Source organism: Nyctibius grandis, chromosome Z (assembly GCF_013368605.1).
Source record: "Nyctibius grandis isolate bNycGra1 chromosome Z, bNycGra1.pri, whole genome shotgun sequence".
NCBI classification, from domain to species: Eukaryota; Metazoa; Chordata; class Aves; order Nyctibiiformes; family Nyctibiidae; genus Nyctibius; species Nyctibius grandis.
Window position 1 is genome coordinate 98657408 of NC_090695.1, and position 21862 is coordinate 98679269.

Here is a 21862-nt window from a genome sequence, read left to right on the forward strand (position 1 = left end):
CCCATGGTTTACTTTGCATTTTTGAGCACGAGATGCACTCCCCATCCTCCCCATTCCACATAAAAGCTCACCTAATGATCTCCACGGCCCTATAGCCTTTGAAGTCACCAGACCCCAATATCTCACAAACTACAAGATGCCACAGAAGGACGGCAAGGGTCACCAAGGCAGCACCGTGGCCTCAGATCCTGGCAGCAGCAGAGACTGCTCAAATAAGAGAGAAAAGCTATTTCCAAAGCTCTGCCTCAGAGCTTTGCCCCTCTCTCTGCTTCTCTTGATGGCAAAGATTGGAGTGGGCCAAATTCTTCCCATCAGGCCGAGGCCACGTTTCTGAAAGTTCATCAGTCAAGCCTCTGTTGAGCACATCGTGGTTGCTGCCAGTCCCACCTGCTCTGGGTGGTGCTCTGGATGACCCCCTCCACGCAGCCCCATTTTCCCGTGGCCCACCGAGCAGGATGCTCGCCTGCCCACGATGCCAGCGGGCAGCAGAGCAGCAGAGCCCACCTTTTGGCTTGTACTCGCAGACGTAGCTGTGCTTGGCCATGCAGAGGTCTGTGTTACACTGGCCCGTTGGGCCCATCCGGACGCAGTGGTCAGCGTTGGACGGATGGGGCTCTCCTGGCAGCCAGTTCTGACAGCTCTCCAGATTAAATCCTTCGCCTCTTTGCTGTGCTCCAGTGCTTGCAAAATCATTGAATCCAATCCAGACATCGAGGCTCCTTCAAAAAATAAAAAAGAAGGGGGAAGGATTTCAGGAAATCATAAGTATTAGAAAGATCTGGGACAGATGCCATCTATGGTTCTCCATGAAAATAATAATCTTAACAACAACAGCTTCATCCAGGTGTCACAAGCTGCAGCCTTTTAGTTACTAGAGGATCTCAATATCCATTCTACCACCAGAACCTGGCTCTTCAGTTCCAGCTCCTCCACGACACACCATCCTGCTATCTCCCAGCCCTGCAAACCTCTGTCCTAAGGGCTACAAAAAGCCACCTGCCCTCTGACAAAGCAGGGGCAAAGCGCCCGCCTGCACTGCAGGTTGAACGACCCTCACAGACACTCTTAAGCCCGTCCTGAGTCATGGCTTAAGCGGAATGGCACAGTCATACAAAACTGTCTGAAACAGCAGCCGTCCAGTCCCTGAAGGGGCTACAGGAAAGCTGGAGAGGGGCTTTTTACAAGGGCAAGGAGTGACAGGACGAGGGGGAACGGTTTTAAACTGAAAGAGGGGAGATTGAGATGAGATCTGAGGAAGAAATTCTTTGCTGTGAGGGTGGTGAGACCCTGGCCCAGGCTGCCCAGAGAAGCTGTGGCTGCCCCCTCCCTGGCAGTGCTCAAGGCCAGGTTGGATGGGGTTGGGAGCAACCTGGTCTGGTGGAAGGTGTCCCTGCCCATGGCAGGGGGTTGGAACTGGATGGGCTTTAAGGTCCCTTCCAACCCAAACCAGTCTGGGATTCTGCGATTCTATGAAAACGCTGCATCCTTTAGAAAACTTGTGCTTCGTTTGTGCAGATCTAGAATTTGCCTCTAGTCAAGTGGAACTGGCACCAGTGCAGGATGAACCCTCGGATGGTGCCGGTTACGGGAGCGCCTGTTCCAGGCAGGGATCTCTGATGGAGCTCCCGGGAGACCTCCAGCTCCTCGGCCCCCACGGGAAGGCCGCAGCCACGGGGGGATGAGACACCAGGAGCAGAGGCCAAAGCCCTGCGGGCAGATGAACCCCACAAACACAGGGAACTGCCAGGAACACTTGAGAGAGATGAAATGTCCCTTCCACACTTGGCAAGTGGCTGAAGCCCAGCAGAGACGCTGCTGGAAAGCGCTGAGCGGCCTTTCATAGCCACAAACCGCCCGGACAACTGTTTCTAATCACACCCAGCAGAAAGCAAGGCATTTGTTCCCCATTAACTTTGGGGGGGGGGGAACGGCCTCACCGTGCACCCCCAAAGCCCCCAGCTGCCTCCCCACGCTCCCTCCTGCCATCAATCCTGCCACGGCCTTGCCCCTCCGTGCCAGGGTGCTCCCAGGGTGGTACCGGGAGCAGACCGGGGAGATAACGGGTGTCTCTCCACCACTGGGCTCCCACCAGATGAAATGATTAACGAGGGCACGCCGAAAAACGACGACAAAAATAACTGTTCCGTGAATCAGTAGTTTTCATTGCAAATAAGATTAAAAAATAAATAACCGCTGTGCTCTGCTCCCGAACCGCTGGCGGGGGATTAGGGAGAACAGGCTCGGAAACCGCCTGTTTGCTGCCATCAGTAAAACTCGGTAGACATTTTCCTTTTCTAATTCCAGCTATGATCTAACTGCAAGTCATCAAAAAAATAAAAAAAAGAAGAAAAAAAAAGGAAAAGGCTGGCTGGCTTGCTCCCCCCCCTGCCCCACGGCGCGGCCCGTCACCCTGCAGAGAGCAACAAGAGGACTCTCGACATCCTTTTTTGAAGCAAGATGTGGGCATCCCTCTGCCTCCGAGGAAGGAACCAGCCGCCCTGCTCGGGGCAGCAGGAGCAGAACGAAGGCTGAGGAGGCCGGGAAGGAGAGAGGGGCTCCCTGCGCTGCCTCGGAGGGGAAAGCGGGGTCCCCTGGCAGGGGTGCGGGCTGGAGCACTCTGCTCTGGAGGCAGGGAGGGGAGGCCATCAGACGACAGGAGGGAGAGGGAAGAGCCATCCTCGCTGCTGCACCCTTTAACGGGAAACAGATTTGTGCTTCTGTCATTTTCCCACAAGAACCTACAGAGGCTGCACGATCCAAAAACCTGCGGCTCGGCTCATCGGTCTTTTATCGCCAGGGAAATCGCGTCCTGGAACTGCCTCATTCATGTTTATCTGAATGGATTAATAAAATAAATACATGAAATAAAGGGGGCTGGGGAGAAGAGCAACGTGGGGCAGCAGCTGGGAAACAGCTTGGGCGGCTCGTTCCCTTCTGAGGTCTCATGATGTCCTTGTGCTGCGGTCCATCAAACCCCTGCACGCAACGGCCGGTAACGGAGAGCGGGGAGGGACAGACCCCTCTTCCCCGGAGCAGGGACCACGTTTGGGATCTCAGATGAATCCCAGTGTGAAGGGAACAGGGCAAGGACACAAGCTGGGGAAGAAGGGGCTGTCAGGCCTTCAGCGGGGCCGCTCCAAGCCTACGTCACCTCCAGCTGCTCCCTTCACAAGCGCTTTCTGAGCCGTGTTTATGAAGAGGCCATCTCCAACATCTGCATCTGGGCGCACTGACAAGAGCTGTCAGGCCCCTGAAAGCTCTCCTGGTCGTGCTCCCCCTCCACGGCTGCTTGCAGAAAGGGCACTTAGAGGGGTGGATTTAACCAGAGGCCGACACGTTCAGTGCTCTCTGTTTACACAGGCTGAGTGCTGAGGTGGAGCAGATGCTGCTGGAGCCTGACCCTGGGAGAGGAGCACTGCTCCTTCTCAGGGGGAGAAAGAAGAGGGGAAGAGGCCTGTGCTCAGGCTGTGTCTGGGGGGGTGCGGGATCCCAGCTGGGAGGCAGGATGGCAGCACTGCCCTGGGCTTTGCTAGAGCGGCTGCTGGATGCCACGGTGTCACTCACGGGACAATCCAGCCGTCCTTCTGCTGATGGAGGGAGCTGGTTGCAAGGTCACCCCCAGGCCCTTCCTGGCAGCCAAACACCCTCTGGACATGAGCACCTGACCCTCTCCACCGCCCAACCCGAGCGTGCAGATTCTGCTGAGCTCCCAGGTGGAAGGTCTGCTCAGCCCAGCCCTGTCTGCTCCCAACCCTGCACCTCTCTGCACCATCTCAGATGCACCCACGGGCACAGACGTAGAGTACAAGACGCCCACCAGCAGCAATCCCACAACTCCCAGTGCTGACTTACAGCCTTTCTGCCCCATTCCTCTTCCTCCTTCCACAGCTTTTAAGCAGAGAAGCCAAGTTCAGCACGGGCTCAAGCTCTGCTTATTCCTCCTCTTTGTCCAGCAGCCTCACCCCTGCCATCTCCCTGTGTTCAGCCTGGACCCGTGTGTCTCTCCAGCCTCACAGGGCTGCCTGCTGCTGGGCTCGGCAGGACCCTCTCTCCAGATCCATCTGCAGATGTGACCCCAGGAACACCAGACCTGTCCCTAGGAGATCTTAACCCTTACCCTCCTCACTTACCTGATGACATGAGCGACCAAGAAGCTCTGGATCTCGGGGCTGCTCACAAAAGCCAGCTCTCCGTTGCCGTGCTCCTGGCAGTGCTGCTGGGCCTCCAGCCACTCAGCCTTCTCCACCACCAGCTGGTAGCAGTGGTTATTGCCCGGGAAAACCAAGGCATCAGGGGGACACATGGGGTGAACTGCTGCATGAGGGAGAAGAACACAAGTGTGATGTCCTTTCTATGGGCCCACACACCCCAATCCAGTCTGGGGAGCAAAGCTCCAGGAATGTCCTGTCCTTCTTGAAGCCCATAAATCCCCTTCGCTGTTGAAGTGCACTCTGTGCAGTCACCTTCTTGGCCCAGGACAGTGCAAAACGCTGCCTGGCCAGCCAGGGTAGCAAGGAGTGAAGTTGTGGCTGCCCCCTCCCTGGAGGTGTTCAAGGCCAGGTTAGATGGGGCTTGGAGCAACCTGGTCTGGTGGAAGGTGTCCCTGCCCATGGCAGGGGGTTGGAACTGGATGATCTTTAAGGTCCCTTCCAACCCAAACCAGTCTGTGATTCGATGAGTGCCCAAAGGAGTCATCCCGTGCTCCTCATGGGGAAGGAACGGAAAGAGAAGGTCCAGGACCCAGTGCCACCCTTCCCTTGCCCAGCACCCACCCAGCCAACCCTGCTTACCTCTGCCCAGCTCTCCAGCCTCGGCGGTGATACCATACAACACCGCGAGGCCAGTGCCACCTCTGTTGCGGATCCGTATGTCCAGACTCTCATTTGTCGTGACCAAGGAAGGACACTGCAGTTCTAACTGCTGGGGTGAAGACACCACCTCAGTTTCTGCCTGCACGTATAAGACCTTGGTGCCCACGAAGATGGTGGCAGTGACGTTGTACTGCCCAGGTAAGGCATACGTGTGGACAGCTGCATTTCCAGTGGTGTTGAGAACCTCTGTCTGGTCCCCAAATTCCCACAGTAAAGTGCTGACAGCAATGGGAATACTGACATTGAAGAGCACGGCCTGGTGTAGGCTGTACCGGGGCTGGAGTCCTGTGAAAGACACAAGCAGCTGTGCCTGGAAGGGAGAGGGGACGAGTGATGGGCCACCACAGGCCTGCCCGGACAAATGCTCAGTGCAAAACGGCAAACAACCGGAGGAAGAGTTCGTTTCCTGGGCAGTACCACACAAACACTGCCCCTGGGGGCTGAACCCGCCGTATTCCTGGTCTTCGGCATAACAGAGGGCACTGCAGGTCTCCTCAGTGAGGTTCCCAGGGTGAACAGACGTGAAGAGGATGACAAGTTCAGCCTCTTCAGTGTCGTTGCTCGTCAGACACGTTATGTATTGCGCTCCTGGGGAAAGAACAGAAGATCCTCTTGCAAACTGATACTGTGAAGCCATGGCTTGGTGAAACCCTCCAAGAGACACTACCCCACGCTCCTGGGAAGGGACTTCTCCTGGGCGGCTCCTACTCCCAGCATTTCCCTTTTTCATACTTGCCTGGGAGGTCTTTAATCCCTCAGCAATGATTTCTGAACTCTTTACGCTAATTAATGATGACAGAAATAACAAGCCAGTCACACAGATTTATGGAGCAGCAACACCCAGTAAATAAAACGAGTCTTTGGAGAGCCTGACAGTCCCATGGGATATGGAGCCACGGGGTCTGATCCTCAAAGGAGCCCCCAGGAGTAGCCACCAAGACAAAAAGTTGTCCCTTGGCTGTGCCTCAGCTTGGTCTGGTGCAGCACGTTTCACTGCGTGGTGCCTGGGCCTTCCAGCAACAAGCCCACAACCAAACCCACTTGGGCAGAGTGGCACGTTGGGGGCATGAGGGAAACACCACCGGACTCTTCACCAGGCCCACGCTGCAGCTGGGCAGCCTCTGCAGCCACCTTCCTCCTTGGGAGAGCCAAGAGCTTCCCACCTACTTGCAGGCAAAATCTGGTGCTGGAGAAGGGAGCAATGCCCCACACAGCCTGCACCGAGGGCTCTGGAAGGACGCACACGTATGCACCCACGGGAAGGACGCACAGAAACAACACGTGCCTGGCTACAGGGAGCACACACGCGTGTGCATGGACACAACAGGCACGTACGATGATGGCAGCCACGCCAGAGCCACAGCTCATTCCCTTGAGTTTACCTCCCCCTCACCGGCTTGCAAGGGCCGGGACGTTGCTCTGCCACAGACACCCAGGCAGGGCCCCCGCGGCGTGCACAGCCGCAGCCCAGCTGGGACGGCCTGGCCTCCTCTCCAGCGCTGCCCACGCAGCCCAGCCACGTCTGCTCCTCTGTTTCTGCTCGTTGCTACAACATCTCCCCCCAAACATCTCCACAGCTCCAGCCTTGCGTGATCTTCCCGTGTCGAACCCATCCCGCTGTCCGGCGCTCTGCCGGCCCTCCTGCAATCGCTGAGCCACTTTTCTTCAGAAAAATCCCGTGAGGAGGGCCACGGCATGGGAACTACTTTGCTTTTTAACACCAGCCTGGTCATACTTCTTCATTCCCTGCTGGTCAGGAAGAGCTGCCAGTAGCTGGCAGGCTGTCCCCAGCCTACTCCCTTTACACTGAATTACCAGAAGACAGCCTCACATTATCGTTTCCACACTGATTTGAAGTAGTTCAAGAGGGAAACAACTGTCAAGGGGAATAACAGTGCTGGTGTTTTATCCCCCTTGATAACTCCTCCAAGGTGCTGCCGGGCTGGGGTAACTTTGCTGGGGAAAGCAGAGCAACCACCAGTGGGTTTTGGCCCTGGGGAGCACAGCACTGCCCCAGGCAGCTCAGCTGGCTCCCCCCTGCCCTGGCTCCCCAGCCCTCACCCCTGCACCCTCCTGTCATGCATTAAAGGAGATGCCCGATGCCTGTTGGGGAGCACTCGCTCTCCCTCCCTCTCTCTTACTCAGAGACAGCCCAGCATCCAGGCAGGATTCGTTTTCTTAGGGCTCTCCCTCCCACCCTCCAGTCAAACACTGCCCAACGTCTCTGCTAGCCAAGGCAGCCACAAAAATGCACCCGGAGCAGGCGATGGGCTGTAGATTGGGGCAGCGTTCGCTCAACGCTCCCGACATGGAGCCCTGTCACCTGCAAAGATTCCACTTGGCATGTCCTCAGGTCCCATCAACTCCAACGAGATTTCACTGCTTAAAGTCAGACTGTTAAAAGCTTGAGAGAAGGACAGCCTAAGGCTGGAGGTCATGGGCCTAGTGCCATTCATTGGTCTGTAATGAGTTTGCTGATCTCAGCCCTGGTGTGACCGACTCAATCCTTAAGGCACCAGGGTACAGTCGTGTGCTACCACTAGATTAGAACTGGTGACCTGAGGTCTAAAGAGGTTTAGATGTGATCCCAGCTGCCCTCGGCACATCGTTTCCACTGGTTTAGTCATCTCCCCCACCACAGCCCGTTTCCTTACCGCAAGAAGCGTTGACGAAGAGGACATCGAAGAGGGACAGGTTTGCCACCCCAGGAGGGTGGGCACACTGCGTGTCCGACGCCTGAAGAACTCTCACTTGTCTGTCTTCCACCCAACGGGGCAACCAGGCAAGTTTGCAGTCGCACACAAATGGATTCCAACTTAAGTTTCTGCAGCAGGGAGATCAGACAGAAGTCAGGCATTAACTTGACGTGTGCTAAGCGCTAATTACAGCCGCGTGCAGATCCCTCGCTGTTCCCATCTGCGCCACGCCGCTGAAAAGCTTCAGAAAGAGCTGCGAGGGGAGTTAATGAATAGGGAATCAAGCAATAATTAACATGATTTTTCTAGCGGCTAGAATTAGGCAAGTACTCCAAGTACTTTTTTCACCCTACAAATAATTGTTGCAATTAGAAGTAAATTACAGACACAATCTTATATTTAAAAGTCTGCCATCTAACAGCCATTGGATGCAGCAGCAGCCTCCCCAGCCCAGGGAGACTATTTACAGCTCCATTAAAAAACAGCGAAGAGAATAAAATTGATCTGTCAAAAAAGAAACGCAAAGTCAATGACAATCTTTCCATGTGGCAGTTTAACGAAAAGATGGAAACGTTAATTGCAGCTAAGCTTGATCCAAATTACAGCCTTCGGCGTTCAGCTGCGAGCAGGACAGAGATGGAAAGCTGTTTGTTGGGCTGGGCTGGGCTGGGCTGCACCCGGGCTTTGACACTGAAAGCAGGGACAGACTCAGGCTGACCCAGCCTGGATCCCCTCTGTCCTTTCAGTGCCACTTGTAAGCATAAACGCGGAGCTGCAGATGCCCTTCGTGTCCTGTCTTCAGGGAGGATGGGTGGTTCAGCTTTCTGCTCGCTTGCCAAGAGTGACTGCAGGAGTTAATCCCATGGCTCAGGCAGACACAGAATGGCCACTCTGTGCTGTCACTGCATGTATCTCTGCTGGAAATGTGTGACATCCTCTCACCGCCCTTCACATAACGGCGCAGATTTTAATCACTTCAATTAAAAACCACTATAAGCTTAAGAACTTGAGTCACTTAGGGAGAACATCTTCAAGTGTCTTCAAGCGACTTAGACACCTCAGTCAGGGTCTCCTGTGTTACACGTTAATGCCCTTTTCGTCAGATCCCCCAGTCCCAAGGTGTGACCATACAAACAGGTCACAAGTGTGACCCGGAGCACGGCCAGAGACAAGACCCTCAGCAGAGCTGGTGTGGGAGAGGAGCAGGGAAGCCAGGAAGGCAGTGGCAAAGAGTGGAGGCATCCAGGAGAGAGAAGCAAAGTCTGGGAAGAGGTTAGGCTTGAAGGGCACCAACAGGACCCAGGAGCAGGACACAGCTTGAGGAAGAAACTGGAGAGAGTCCAAAAGGCAGCTGCTTGGTTGGGTACATGCCCCAGATCTCCCCAAGATAGTGCTGCAACCCACCCCACCATGAAGGGAAGAGCTGCTCCAAGGAAAGGTCTAAATAGAGAACTGGGAAACAAAGATGACGAACTTACAGTTCACTTAAATTAAATAAATTATCAAATATTCCATCTTCTAACGTAGAAATCTTGTTGTGGCTTATATCTCTGTAAAAGAGGGAAAATGAAAAGGAAAGTTCATCATGCTGGTAACAACTTCCCGGCCAGCACACAGGATCAACCTCTAGTTAACCAGTGAGTTTGCTAATGGCCAAAGCTCTCCTCTTCTCCTGGCCCACAGAGAGTCTGGGCAGTTTTTGGGACAGCTCAGGGTGTGGGGGGCAATGGGGCATCGAGCCTTACCCCCACTAGTGCCAGGCTCCTCAAAGGACCCTCAGTACCCAATTCCCTCTGAAGAGAAGTGGGATTTGGACAACACAGATTTATCACAATTTTCCATGTCCTAACACACATCTTGGGACAAATCTCATTCTCTTGCCTTGATCTCCTCTCCAGCCAGCAGTACAGCAGGTCAAATCCTGCCCGACTCTGAATGTCAAGGAAGGAACAAGTCATTCGCTGGACCATGTGGCTAAATGCCTTGAGGAAGGACTCCATGGACACACCTATCTGGGGCTCCGCAGACGAGGCCAAGCAAGACCAAGGCTGACTTGTGCAACACAAGCATGCGTTCCAGGTACCCGCTCCAACGTGCACGGTGAGCTGGAGGACTGGAAGGGCACAGCCAGTACTTACAGTTTTGCCAGAGAAGTCAGGCTTTCGAACATCTGAACATCTAAACCACTGATCTTGTTATTGGAAAGATCCCTAGAGAAAGAAAACACAATTTTCAGCTTTTTTTTCGACTTCGTTTTGTCATTCCCCCATTACCAGGCCTTAGAAGAGCCTCTCTCCAAACTCCATCCAGACTCGAGGCTGGAAGGGTTTGGTGTGTCAAAGCAGAGCATTTCTCCCAGCCAAAGCAAACACCTTTCCCAGCTATAAAGCATTTGCTGCTCGAAGTTGTGCCGTGTAGACACAGATTAGGACTATCACCGTACACACACCACTCTGCAGACATGACAAATTACTAAATTTGACGTATCCTTTTAAAAAAAAAATCGAGCCTAATATAAGTTCAAAGAAGTAATTAAGAAATAATTTAGACTAAAGTAGTAATTAACTTAGAGAAAAAATTTATGAGGAACTTCCAAGTCCATTTCTAATGCCAAAGAACTGACAATTAATGACACGATTGACGTGTTCAACTTATGCATTTTAAAGATCTTTTTGTCTCTCTTTGGAAAAGCTTAAAAGGAAAGAAGTAACAAGGAATATTTTCTGTTTAAAATCAGGTTAGATTGTCCTTGTAAAAGGAATACTGTTTTAAAAAATCTCTGACCACTCCCTGTAACACCAACAGCCTTCAACTCATCCACAGCAGAGCTGTCCCTGCCCTCCAGCCCAGCTCGCTCTCCTCGCCCCACGTCCTCTTTTTCGATTTTAAAATGTCTCTCAGCTAAGAAGTGAAAGTTTCACTCATCAGTCTCCACTCATTCCCCATAAACTTCACTCTCTGGTTTCAGATTAATCTCCTTTGGCCAAAACCTTCTTTTAGCAGCATCAAAACACTCACTCCGAGCCCATGCCATGGTTATTATCCTTCAAGGATTTCTGGCTGGGCTCTACGGAGGCGGACGGAGCTGGACTCACCGCAGCCGCAGCCGTGCCGTGTCAACGAGACCTTCTCCTACCCACCTCCTTCCCCACCTTTTTTCCTACAAGCACTTCCCATAATTTCTCCTTGCTGTCTCACCTTTTATTTTTACCCCCTGATCAATTAATTCTTGGCTTGATCTGACATTTGAACTTCATTTATTCGAATTAAAAGAATTCTGCCAAGCTGGCAGGAAAATTACGTACGATTCCAGGAAACTCAGGGGATAAGTAACAGGGATGGATGTCTCTTTAAAAGGTTTATTTTCCCTGATTTTGCTGTCCAGGAGCTCTTTGCCAAGCTGAGAGTGGATTCAGAAGAGTTCACCAGCAACATCAATAAAGAAGTCCAAGAAATGTGCAAAATAAAAGGATGCTAGCGAAAATATCTGACCAAGCCAGCATCCTTTTGTCTCAAGGCAGCTGGGACAATAAAGAACAGAGAGCATCCCGTGCTGAAGTGACCCAGACCCCATGGGAGTCACATTCTGCACAGGAGACACGAAAGTCACCTCCAAACTCGTTTCCAGCTCCCACTTGCAAGACAAACACACAGGCCAGCTTGGGCTGAATGCCAGCTCTGCCAGCCAGGTGAGATCCTTCCTCAGGGACACTCCGGCTCCACCGCTCCTGCAGTGTTCTCTGCCTCTGCACCCCCTCCCATTCCTTGACCAGTTTTGGAAAGGACCAGACCACCAACCAGTTACCTTACAGGGAGACCAGTAAAACTATTTCTCTTCCTTGAAACACCTGGAAATAACCAGTTCTGGTTTTAGGCAGCACCTCAAGCCCAGGGCAGAAGGAAATGGTGTTTCAGCCCTGATGCCTTCTTGCTCCTTGCTCAGACAAAAGAGACCTCCAAACCCAACCGTTCTGCTGCTACAGAATCAGGGCTTTGGCGTTTCAAAGAGCCTCTTCAGAAGCGCTGCCTGGCTGCATGGGGCAGAGCACAGGGCAGGGCGAAGCTCTTGGCACCACAGATGGCACCAGCAGCGAGCGGGCACCTGAGCCGTGCCGGGTACCGGGCAGCCAGCCCCATGCCCAGCCGCCTCCTCTGCAGCTCTCTGCACCTTTCGCTCCATCTCTCCCATCTCGCTGCTTCTCAAGCAGGACATTAAGCAAGCTGGGGCTCCGTTCCCAGGTGAGGCTGCTGCAGGGGCTGCGAGATGCTCTGCACCCTTGGAGGCTGTAACTAACCCAGGCTCTGTCCATACCCTGACTCTTTGTCACTTAACTACAGCTCACATGCTCTCCAAGGGATCCCAAGACCTTGGCTCCCACCCTCTGTCTTCCACAGCCTAAGCCCCCACCCAGGACCTGCAGAGAAGCTGCTGTCCTCCACCCAGACCAGGCACTAGATGGCAACCGACCATTACCTACAGACAGCCCAATTCCCTTCCTATTTTCTACCCTTGGCTTCATGATCTGATGAGGAACTGGTACAAAACCTCCCAGCTTTCACCCTTCCCAGCCCTCCTTGGTGCCGAGCCTGCGAGGGAAGCAGAGCTCCTGCTGACAGGACAGCTTGGAGAAGCGAGGAACGGTGGCGGACGCCAGCGCCTGCCACCTCCAGCCACGAGTCAGGGAGATGGGCTCCCAGCCGCCTGCTTGCCTTCTCCTGCTGCTCCCTCTCCAACTTGTATGGAAAATCATAATCTGCCTGCCTGGCATGGGAAGGAGGGCTGCGAACCGAGCCAGGCTGCTGGAGAAAAAAAAAATACTCAGGAAACACTGAGCAATAAAACCCAGCGCAAAGGCTGTGGGACAGAGCTCAGCCTCTGGGTGCCACAAAGTGCCACGACTGCGTTTTCCCAGCCCACTGCCAGGCTGGAGGAAATTCGGAGCAGGTTCAAAGCAGAGCTGCAGCCAGCAGAAAACAAGGCCCTCCATTGAAATGCACCGCGCACACAGACTGCCGCCCTCTCCGCGAGAAGAAAGAAAAATTGTGTTTATTTGTGCCACAGCGGATATCGGTGTGGCTGTGGTGCCTGGCGGAGGGCAGCTACGGGCAAGTCACAACTTCTCGATCCTGCCTCAGTTTCCACATCTGTAAAATGGAGCTGTGTCATGCCAGAGGAGGCAGGGAGGGCTGGCCCTCTTCTCTGCAGGACCCTGTGGGACAAGGGGCACCAAAACCCACCGATGATTAAGGTATAGAGTAAGAACTGTGCAAAAGATGCCTTGGAGAGCCCCCTTGCAGCTCACTACATGCCCCAGCAAACACAGACACATTTCCCTGACCTGCCTAGCAAAGGAACATCTAAATAAACCTCTTCTCCAAGTGGAGCTGGTCAAGCTGGGAAGGTGAAGCTTCAGATAAGGAAATATCTGGTAATGAGGGTGTCAGCCTGAGCCTTGGGAGCCTTCAGCTCCATCCCAGCTCTGCTACCAACTCCCACGTGCCGCTGGGTGCCCCAGGGACCCTCCCCAGGGCTGCGTGTACGCAGGGCTAACCGCAGCCCATCGGATCACTCCCAAACACCTCCAGCCACACCTCCTGCAGACGGGGTCCGCTAACTTCGGGAGGTGAAAAGCACCGAGCACTGACGTGCCCTCACCCAGTCGATGGGAGCGAGCAGCAGGGCTCGGGGCCGCCCGCTTTGTCCCTTCGTGATGCTCACACGGGCTCCACAGCCCCGCAGCTGCGAGCCCAGGGCACCCACGGCGGGTATTTCGGCAGCGCTGGGGTGTTCAGGCTTTTTTTGGTGCACTGCTGGGTTTTGCTTAATTCCGCTGAACGTATAATGCCGAGCAGAGTATAGCGCGCCTCCGCCTGCCAAGCCTGATGTCATGCTCTCATTATGTCATTTGTGGGCCCGCTCTGCCTTCACTGCACAAAAAAAGGGAGGGGAGGGAAGGGGGGCAGCGCTGGCTTGTGCCTTCCCCAGCCCTTTTGGTGCGTGGAGCCCAGCCAGGACAGTAATGGGAAAAGCATCCACAGACGGAGAGAAGCGTCTGCGCGGAGGAGCCTGCGTGCAGGCTGAACGGTTCAGGAGAAAAGAAGCTCCAGGTCTGTAAGCCACAGTAAAAACAAAGATTTCTGTGGGTCAGTGAAGCTCCAGAGGTGCTAAGGAAACACAGCAGCTTGGGTACAGTCGTATTTCCATCCACAGGAGCCTCCACAGTGGCTTCTAAGGGGCCTGCAACAGTGAGGGAGGGATGAAGCCCTCCAGGCTGCTGGGTGCAGGTTGCAGTCAAGGGAAAAGCTTTTCTATCTCCCAGCCCATCTGTCTGAGCTGGGCTGGCCCGACAGGACACACAGGGTGAGTACACAGAGCATCTGCACCACAGAGACCCTGTCCTTTGGGGAAAAACACTTTCTCCCTGTGGATCAGCCAGGCTGGGCTCTCCCACAAGCCTCCCCCAACCAGCCAGTCTTCCCCGATCCACGAGAGACCTCCCTGAAATGGAGTTTGCCTTGTGTTTGTGTGACCAAAGTAAGCCCTTTTTGGCCCAGCGACTGTGTTTTAACAGCAGGAGTGGGTGCAGGGCGTAGGAACAGCTCTGTCCCTGGGATCAGGGGTCTGTCCTGCCCCATATCCCATCCCCAGCTGTGGCCAGCACCAGGCGTTCATGGAGATGCACGAGCAAAGCTCCCGGCCAGCGATCCTTCCCCAACACACCTCCCAGCTCTCGGCAGCCAGCGACAGAGGACCTTCAGAGCCAGATGTGCATCAGACTGTCACATTTAACAGCCACCAACAGACCGACCTCTCACGACGCCGTCCACCCCTTCCTGAGCCAGCCTGGGCTCCACAAAAGCCTACTGCAACAACCTCCATAATTCACGTGCTTTACAAAAAAAAGCACTTTCTTTGGTTTGCTGAAACCTGCTAGAGACATCACTTCATTGGACACTGCCTCGTTTTCTGCACTGTTAACACTGAATAATTGCTCTTATTGATCTTCTCTGCCCCACTCCTGACTCCAGAGCTTTCCCCAGCTGCCTCAGTCCTCCCTCCCAAGCACATCTTCCAGCGCAAACACTTCCCCCTTTCTGATCTCAACAAACTCCACGTGCTTCGCCCAAACATCCACCAAAGAATACGCAGGTGCTCGGTCCCTAAAGCCTTGCAGCAGACGAGGAGGAGAGGCAACGACCGCAGCGAGCAGCAACGCGGGGCACAGCGGACACCGCAGGCAGCAGCTGCCCAGCAATGCCCCAGTAATGCCCAGCCACGCTCCCACCTCTCACCCCCACCACAACCAGGCTGCACCGCTCCACACCTTGCAGCCAGAGAGGACAAGGGACAGAGGGACGAGCGATGTGGCTGGTGAGACACCACGAAGCCCTCCCTCAGCTGACAGAGCAGCAAACTGCCCCAGGGGCCCCCGCACAGCCCAAACGCTGCCCCACGAGTTACCATGGCAAACACTTTTCCAGTCTCCAGGAATAAAAGGCAGCAGGGTGCCCCGTGCTGTGCTGATGCTGCCTGACGGACATAATGGACTTTACAGAAAAGAGGAGGAAAAACCCTATGTGTTTTTGCACGCTTGAGCCAGGAAAAATTACAGGTTTTTGCTGATCTGATCCTTTTTTTCTTCGTCTTTTGGCTTGCACCTCTCCTAGGAAGCACAGCACAAGTAACAGCACTTATGTGCAGAGGGGGAAATAGAGATTCTTGCCGCAGTGGCTACGGAAATCTGAAAAAACAGATTTTTCTACATCCAGGGAAAGGCCCAGGGAGATGCAGGCAGCTGCGAGAGCGAGCCCTGAGCAGAGAGCTGCCCGCTGGGGCTGCCAGGCGGCAGCAGGCACCCTTGTCTCCCCAGGGCTGTCACAGCACGATGACAATTTAATTGTTCCTCTTGAATTTATGAGTTTCAAATGCTGGCCCAAGCCTTAGCTCTCTCTAAGGAATTTGCCCCAAAAGACTTTGTCACAAATAGGCATCGAAAAAATAAATATTTTTCTTCCCACAGCAAAATTGTAATTGTTGATATGAAAATGTAGGGCAAGGACACGAGCATTTTTGCAATGTTCTGTACGCTTTGCGCTCTCCTGGGAGGACTGCAAAGCCCTCTCACATCTACCCCTGCGTGGCAGCTGTGCCAGGAGACGGCTGGGTTTGACATGAAGCAGACCCAGATGTAACTCCTGGCTCCGCTGCAGACTCGCGGCAGGACCACGAGCAGGTCACCCCATCGCTGCGGGCTCCCTCCGAGCACGGGCGTGAAGCAATGCTCCCTCCCCACAGAACCACAGCATCGTCTTGGTTGGAAAGGACCTTTAACATCAAGTCCAACCATTAACCTAACACCACCAAGTCAACCACTAACCCATGGCCCTCAGCACCACATCTACACGGCTTTTAAATCCCTCCAGGGATGGTGACCCCACCACTGCTCTGGGCAGCCTCTTCCAACACCTGACAACCCTTTCGGTGAAGAAATTGCTCCTGATCTCCAATCTAAACCTCCCTGCTGGCGGCTGAGGAAAAGGGGCTGCGTGGGAACGGTTGATCCCTGAGCCCTGCACAAGACCGAGCTGAGAGCTTGGGACACCCCAGGTGACACGGCAGTCCCTACCCAGCCGCTGCTTGCCCACACTGCCTCTGCTCCTGTGCCTGTGCCCTGCCCTGCAGCAGACAGAGGAGGTGATGCTGCATGTGCCTGCGGGGTGCGTGGCCAGGGCATCCCCACCATGGTCAGGGCATCCCCACCATGGTCAGGGCATCCCAACCACGGCCAGGGCATCCGCACCACTGCCAGGGCAACCCAACCATGGCCAGGGCAACCCAACCACGGCCAGGGCATTGCCACCACAACCAAGTCATCCCCAGCACAGCCAGGGCATCCTCACCACAGCCAGGGCAACCCAACCACGGCCAGGGCAACCCAACCACGGCCAGGGCAACCCAACCACGGCCAGGGCACCCCAACCACGGCCAGGGCATCCGCACCACTGCCAGGGCAACCCAACCACGGCCAGGGCAACCCAACCACGGCCAGGGCATTCCAACCACGGCCAGGGCATCCCCACCACAGCCAGGGCACCCCGACCCTCCAGGTGGGAGCTGTCTGCAGGGCAGCTGAGACTCAAAGAGCAGCTCCTCGGATCCTCGCAGCCAGCAGCTCTCCGCAGACTTTCCCAAATATGGTTATAAAGTCGGACCAGGGATGAAGCCACTCGAACAAAGGGGACGTGTTACCTCATGGAGCGACGTCATGTTCTGGCAGGGCTGGCTCGTAGGCAATGGCATCCTGCGCCCCGGCCCTCTCCTCCCCGGTCAGGAGGGCTGGGTGGGGGCTTTTTCACACAAGAGGCTCCCAGGAACCAAGGCGCTGCTGCCTGCGCAGGGACCCGCAGCACGGCTCATTTTACAAGTTATTCTTAGCCTGCCACTGACTTCATCTCCTCATTCCCAACACCGAAACAATGGAGCCAAAGGCGAGGGGGGCTCTGGGGAGTCACTGGGGGCCTCTTGTGCTTGTGGAGGTCAGCAAGAGCTTCTGCAGGGCGCTCCGTGGGACGAGGAGCTGGCTACGGGGACGGCCACCGTTATGAGAGAGGCTTTTCACACCAGGTCCCACCTTTTGAGCCACCCGAGGGACCAGGAGCCAGCAGTGACCGGAGCTGGCTCTGGATGTGGTCCTCCCTTCCACTGCCAAGAGGTGACTTCATGTGGCACAGAGTAAGGCTTGAAACATGAGGCATCACCCAGCCCTGCTCTGCCTCTGCAACATCACCCTAACAGATGAGAACAGGGAAGACCTTCAGCTTGGGAGAGCAGCAACCCAAATATTTAAATAAAGTTAATGTCCATAATTAGTGCTGCACGTAAACAAGCTGTCTGCAGTTCCATCCAGCTAAATGTCAGCCCTGCAAATATACATTTGTCTCATGGAAAGTTTGCAAGGAAACCAAAGACGCGACAAAACCAGGTATCTTCCCAGCACACATGGCAGAGCTCAAGGAAGGAGACCATGTCAGACGCCTGCAGCCCAAATCCAACCACCTTCCACACAGATACCCACTTCTTCCCCAAAAAAGCATCCGCCCGGGAGCCCCCAGGTCCTGTGGCATTGCATGCTGACACACAGCTCTTTCAACGCCCAGCTCTGGTGTCTTGAGAACCCAGAGCACGTCCAGTCAGCACCTTTGGAGACCAGTGATATTGTATTTTACCAGGAAAAGTGAGCCCTCTGCAAGCTGTGATTTAGGAATTACACAGATGAGCTACTAAGTGCTTAATCTTCCTCACAGAAAGTGAAGAGTTTTCAATAAATCTTTAGGTATTGTTGATATTAATTCACCACCAGAACAGGGGATGGAGAAGATAATCTTTGGGTCCTGTTTTTTTATCATCCTATTTGTATTTATTTTAACGTGAAGCTTTTGCTTCGATAGCTGTCCTCTAGGGATATTATTTCTCTGTGAGAAATAACAAAAACACAATGCTATTTATCCCCAGCGCCGTAAGTTCTGCTACACACACCAAAGGAGAGCCACGGGGAGGGTTCACAGGATGCAGGAGGCTCTGGATGCCGTCGAACCAACAGCAGCAAAACATCGCTGAGCTGACACAGGGGCTGGAGCCAAGAGGTGCAGAGATCTCCAGGAGAGTCTTCTCCAAAGCACATGTCCAGTTTGCAAACATTGACACAGTCTGAAAAAATATTTGCATAGCCTGTTCCTTGGAAACCTTCTGGGGCATCTGGGTTTTGCATCCCAAAAGGAACAGTGGAAGGACTTGGGTACCAACACAGCACGAGAACAACTTGGGCATCAACACAGCACAGAACAACCTGGGCACCAACACAGCACGAGAACAACCTGGGCACCAACACAGCACGAGAACTGTGAACCAGGGACATCCTGATCATCTGCAATGCCCTGAGGAGACTTGTAAAAAACTTCATGCCACTTCCTAGTTGCAGTGAGACTTCGAGCCAGCTGACAGAGAGTGAGACTGATAAGGCAGTATCAGATCAACAGTAATTTCTTCAAACAGTTGGGAAATGCTTCTCTCCTTCCTCGCACTGGGAGAACAGTCACTACACTGTCAGGTGCCACACGGCACTGGCAGCACACGAACAAGAGGAAAACAAAGCCCTGAGGCAGCAAAACACGGGGGTTCAGGAAGCACTGAGGATTTAGGAGTAACATCATCTACCAGCCAAAGCCACCCACGCACGGCAGGTGAAGTGAACACGAACGGGGCACCCTGGATCCATAACAACATGAGAGCAGACGGGGAAAGTCTCACGGCCAAATGCCACGAGGTGGCTGAGGGACAGTGTCACCGTGTCCCTTTATCCCTCCGGGGTGGGAGCAGCCTGGGGGGAGCACAGCGCGCTCAGCAGAGCAGCACAAGGCGAGGGGACCCAACAGAAAGATTTTGTGGCCGTTTCCTCCTCAGTCATTTACAGAGTCGGAGTGCCAGCCCCCAGGTCCTGCTCCACAGTCCCCCAGCCCGTACCTCCCACGGGCACAGGGAGCAGAGCCGGCCGGGGTGCCACCAGCCTGGCCCCGCAGACTCCGGACAGACCCGCTGGCACCCACCTCGGTGCCAAACAGACCCGGCTTTGCACGCACCGCTGGTGACGCGGGCCCTGCAGCCAGATCTCAACAGTCACCTCCCACAGGTGATAACGCTCCCTCAAACACCTTCCTCCTCGTAGCTGACAGCACAAATGTGTTTGCCCTTTAGCTAACAGCAATCTCTAACAGACGAGCAAGTTCTCCAGGTTCCTGGGTGGTTGCTTAAGAAAAACATTTTTGTGTGTAGTTTAGCTCTGTCTGTCAAGTGATTCTCATCTCCGATATGTTTTACCAACAACATTTCTTTTTATTTAAGAGATTCCCAGTTCCAGGCTCTCACCAACACCCTTCGGCTCAGAGCATGGGATGATAACTAAAAATAGCCGGGACGGGGAAAAGGACAAGTAAAGACCAGGAAGGCTCAACCAGGTCCAGGCCTGATCATGTGTTATCACCAATGGAGAACAACTTTCAGCAACGTTTTGCAGCACAGCCCGTGCTGGAGAGATGCTGAGCCCCTCACTTTCTTATTTTCTTCTCCAGAGAGAAAACTCTGGGATTTGGGGCAGTCACATTAGCACTCGATATGTTTAAAAATAGCACAAAGTAAATGGTGCTGCTCTGTGAAAACAATGATGCTGAGCACAACCACAGAGTTCACAGCCCACTGCCTGCAACAGAAAATCCACAAACCAGGGGAGCCTGGAGCAAAAAGAAAAGTGCAGCATGTTCAGGACCCACGACCTGGCCAAACCACGGCTGCAGCACAACCCGGTTTGTGTTTTCCTCGCAATCCTGGTGTTATGTCTGATTTCTGTGGTCTCCTCGGTGAGGGACAGGCTCTCCAGATGTTCTGAAGCCCTGGGACCTACCCAATACATGAGGTAGTTTTGGGGAAGGAGGGGACAGGACACAAAGCTACTAACCCTTCCCTTTTGGCAGTCGGCTTCTTGCACCAACAAAGAGCCACGGGAATGACTCCCAGATCTTTAACGTGATCATTTATCCCCACAAATCACTGCAAGCCATCGGGCTCCTCACTATCAGTTCCTGCATCAAGCCGAAGCAAGCAGTTCCCCATCCTTCTAGAGAACATTCCCATCTTCACATCAAGACTCCCAGGGACGGGATGGCCACCACCGGCTTTGGTAAGCTGTTGCTGGGTTAGTCAGGCTTATTTCTGGTCTGAATTTGCCCAGCTTGACTTCCCAGGTGTGGGATTCACTCACAACCCCTCTGCTCCATAGCTCCCTGCTTACACATCCCTGCGTTGCACTGATCATTTTGGTGGCCATATCCTTCATCGCACACTCGGCTACCACACCTCCCCTGGCCGAGCCCTTGCCTTCTAGAAGGCTCCCATCCTACACACCAAGCTTGCCTTCCTTGGTCCCAGATGTACGATCTTACACTCGGCAGCATCGTTGCTCTTTTTTGCTCTTTTTACCTTTTGAAGCCAGTATTTAATCCCTTTAATATATGTCGTGCTGATTTTTTTTCATTCCAATTTCTGACAAACGTATGTGACATTGAGTCAATACCTTACAGAAGTCATATGTGTATTACATCAACGTCACCATCTTCATCTACTCCATCTGCAAACCTACTTAAAAGGCAGAGGTTCGTGAGATCTATTTTCCATAAGTGATTTTTCCATGTTGATTGCCACTAATTACACTATCCCCTTTAACTTTTAGCTAATGTCCATGCTATCCACTGTATTGTTTCTCCTCGGGCTAGAAAATAAGGACAATAAATGTTTGTACCATCCCATTTACCTTCTGTTAACGCTGGCACCACGTTCGTTTTGATCCAGTCCTTGGGAATTTCCCTACTGCCCCAAAACCCACAAAAAGTGAACATTAATAGCCCAGAGGGCTCTTCAGCCGGATCTTTTAAAATTCTTGGATGCAAAATATCTGAACTTGCTAGTTTAAGAAGGTCTAACATTAATAGCAGCTGTTTAACATCCTCTTCAGTTACTGTTGGAGTGGAAAGTGTTTCATCATCCTCATATGATACAAATACATCATCTGGCTTTTTTCCAAATATAAACCAGAAATATTTACTGAACAGTCCTGCCTTTTCTGTATTTTCATTGATAATTTGACCATGTCCATCTATTAACAGACTGGTATAACTTAATGCCTTTAGTACCCTATATACTGGAAAAACACTTCATTCTTCCCAGCTTTGCTGGCCACAGACTTTTCCTCGCATTCTTTTGCTTCTCAGTGTTTGTCGGGCTTGAGCTCTCAGTCCATACTCACCCCTATCAACATTTCCCTTTCTCACTACTGTATCTTTTATATTTATTTTCCATAACTGCCTTCATTTCTCCTCCAGGCTCCACAGGAGCACTCACAGCAGATCTGCTCTGGGCACTTATCCCTGCGTGCATGACAGACAGCCCCTTTAGGAGTGCCAAGGACAGATGCCCCCAACAGCTTTGATCTCACATCCCGTGCAGTAAAGATGACACTGAAAGAGAAAATCACACAAGTGCAAAAATGAGTGATCTCCTGGATCCTCCTACAGAACCAGGACCAGCCCTGGAAGGTATTCCTCAGGGGTGGTGACAGCCTTAATCTGAAGTCCCAGTTGCTGGGTTCCCATCTGCCAGTGGCTGTTCCATAAAAAGCATCTTTCAGGGTTCTCCACTCTCCACGCAATTTTTTGTTCAATTAAATCCAACCTCTCCATTTTCTCTAA

The 21862-nt window shown here is 53.3% G+C and overlaps 1 protein-coding gene across 1 annotated transcript in view; it reads right to left on the reverse strand.

Moving 5' to 3' along the window:
• Window positions 1-21862, reverse strand: part of PKD1 (polycystin 1, transient receptor potential channel interacting) — an 86182-nt gene that overhangs the window by 41153 nt on the left and 23167 nt on the right. The window contains exons 2-7 of the mRNA XM_068423912.1: window positions 9706-9777; window positions 9046-9117; window positions 7526-7695; window positions 4791-5459; window positions 4131-4314; window positions 505-719 (exon numbers count right to left, since the gene is read on the reverse strand). Of these exons, the coding sequence (XP_068280013.1) occupies window positions 505-719; window positions 4131-4314; window positions 4791-5459; window positions 7526-7695; window positions 9046-9117; window positions 9706-9777 (1382 nt within the window). The remainder of the gene's footprint in view (window positions 1-504; window positions 720-4130; window positions 4315-4790; window positions 5460-7525; window positions 7696-9045; window positions 9118-9705; window positions 9778-21862) is intronic.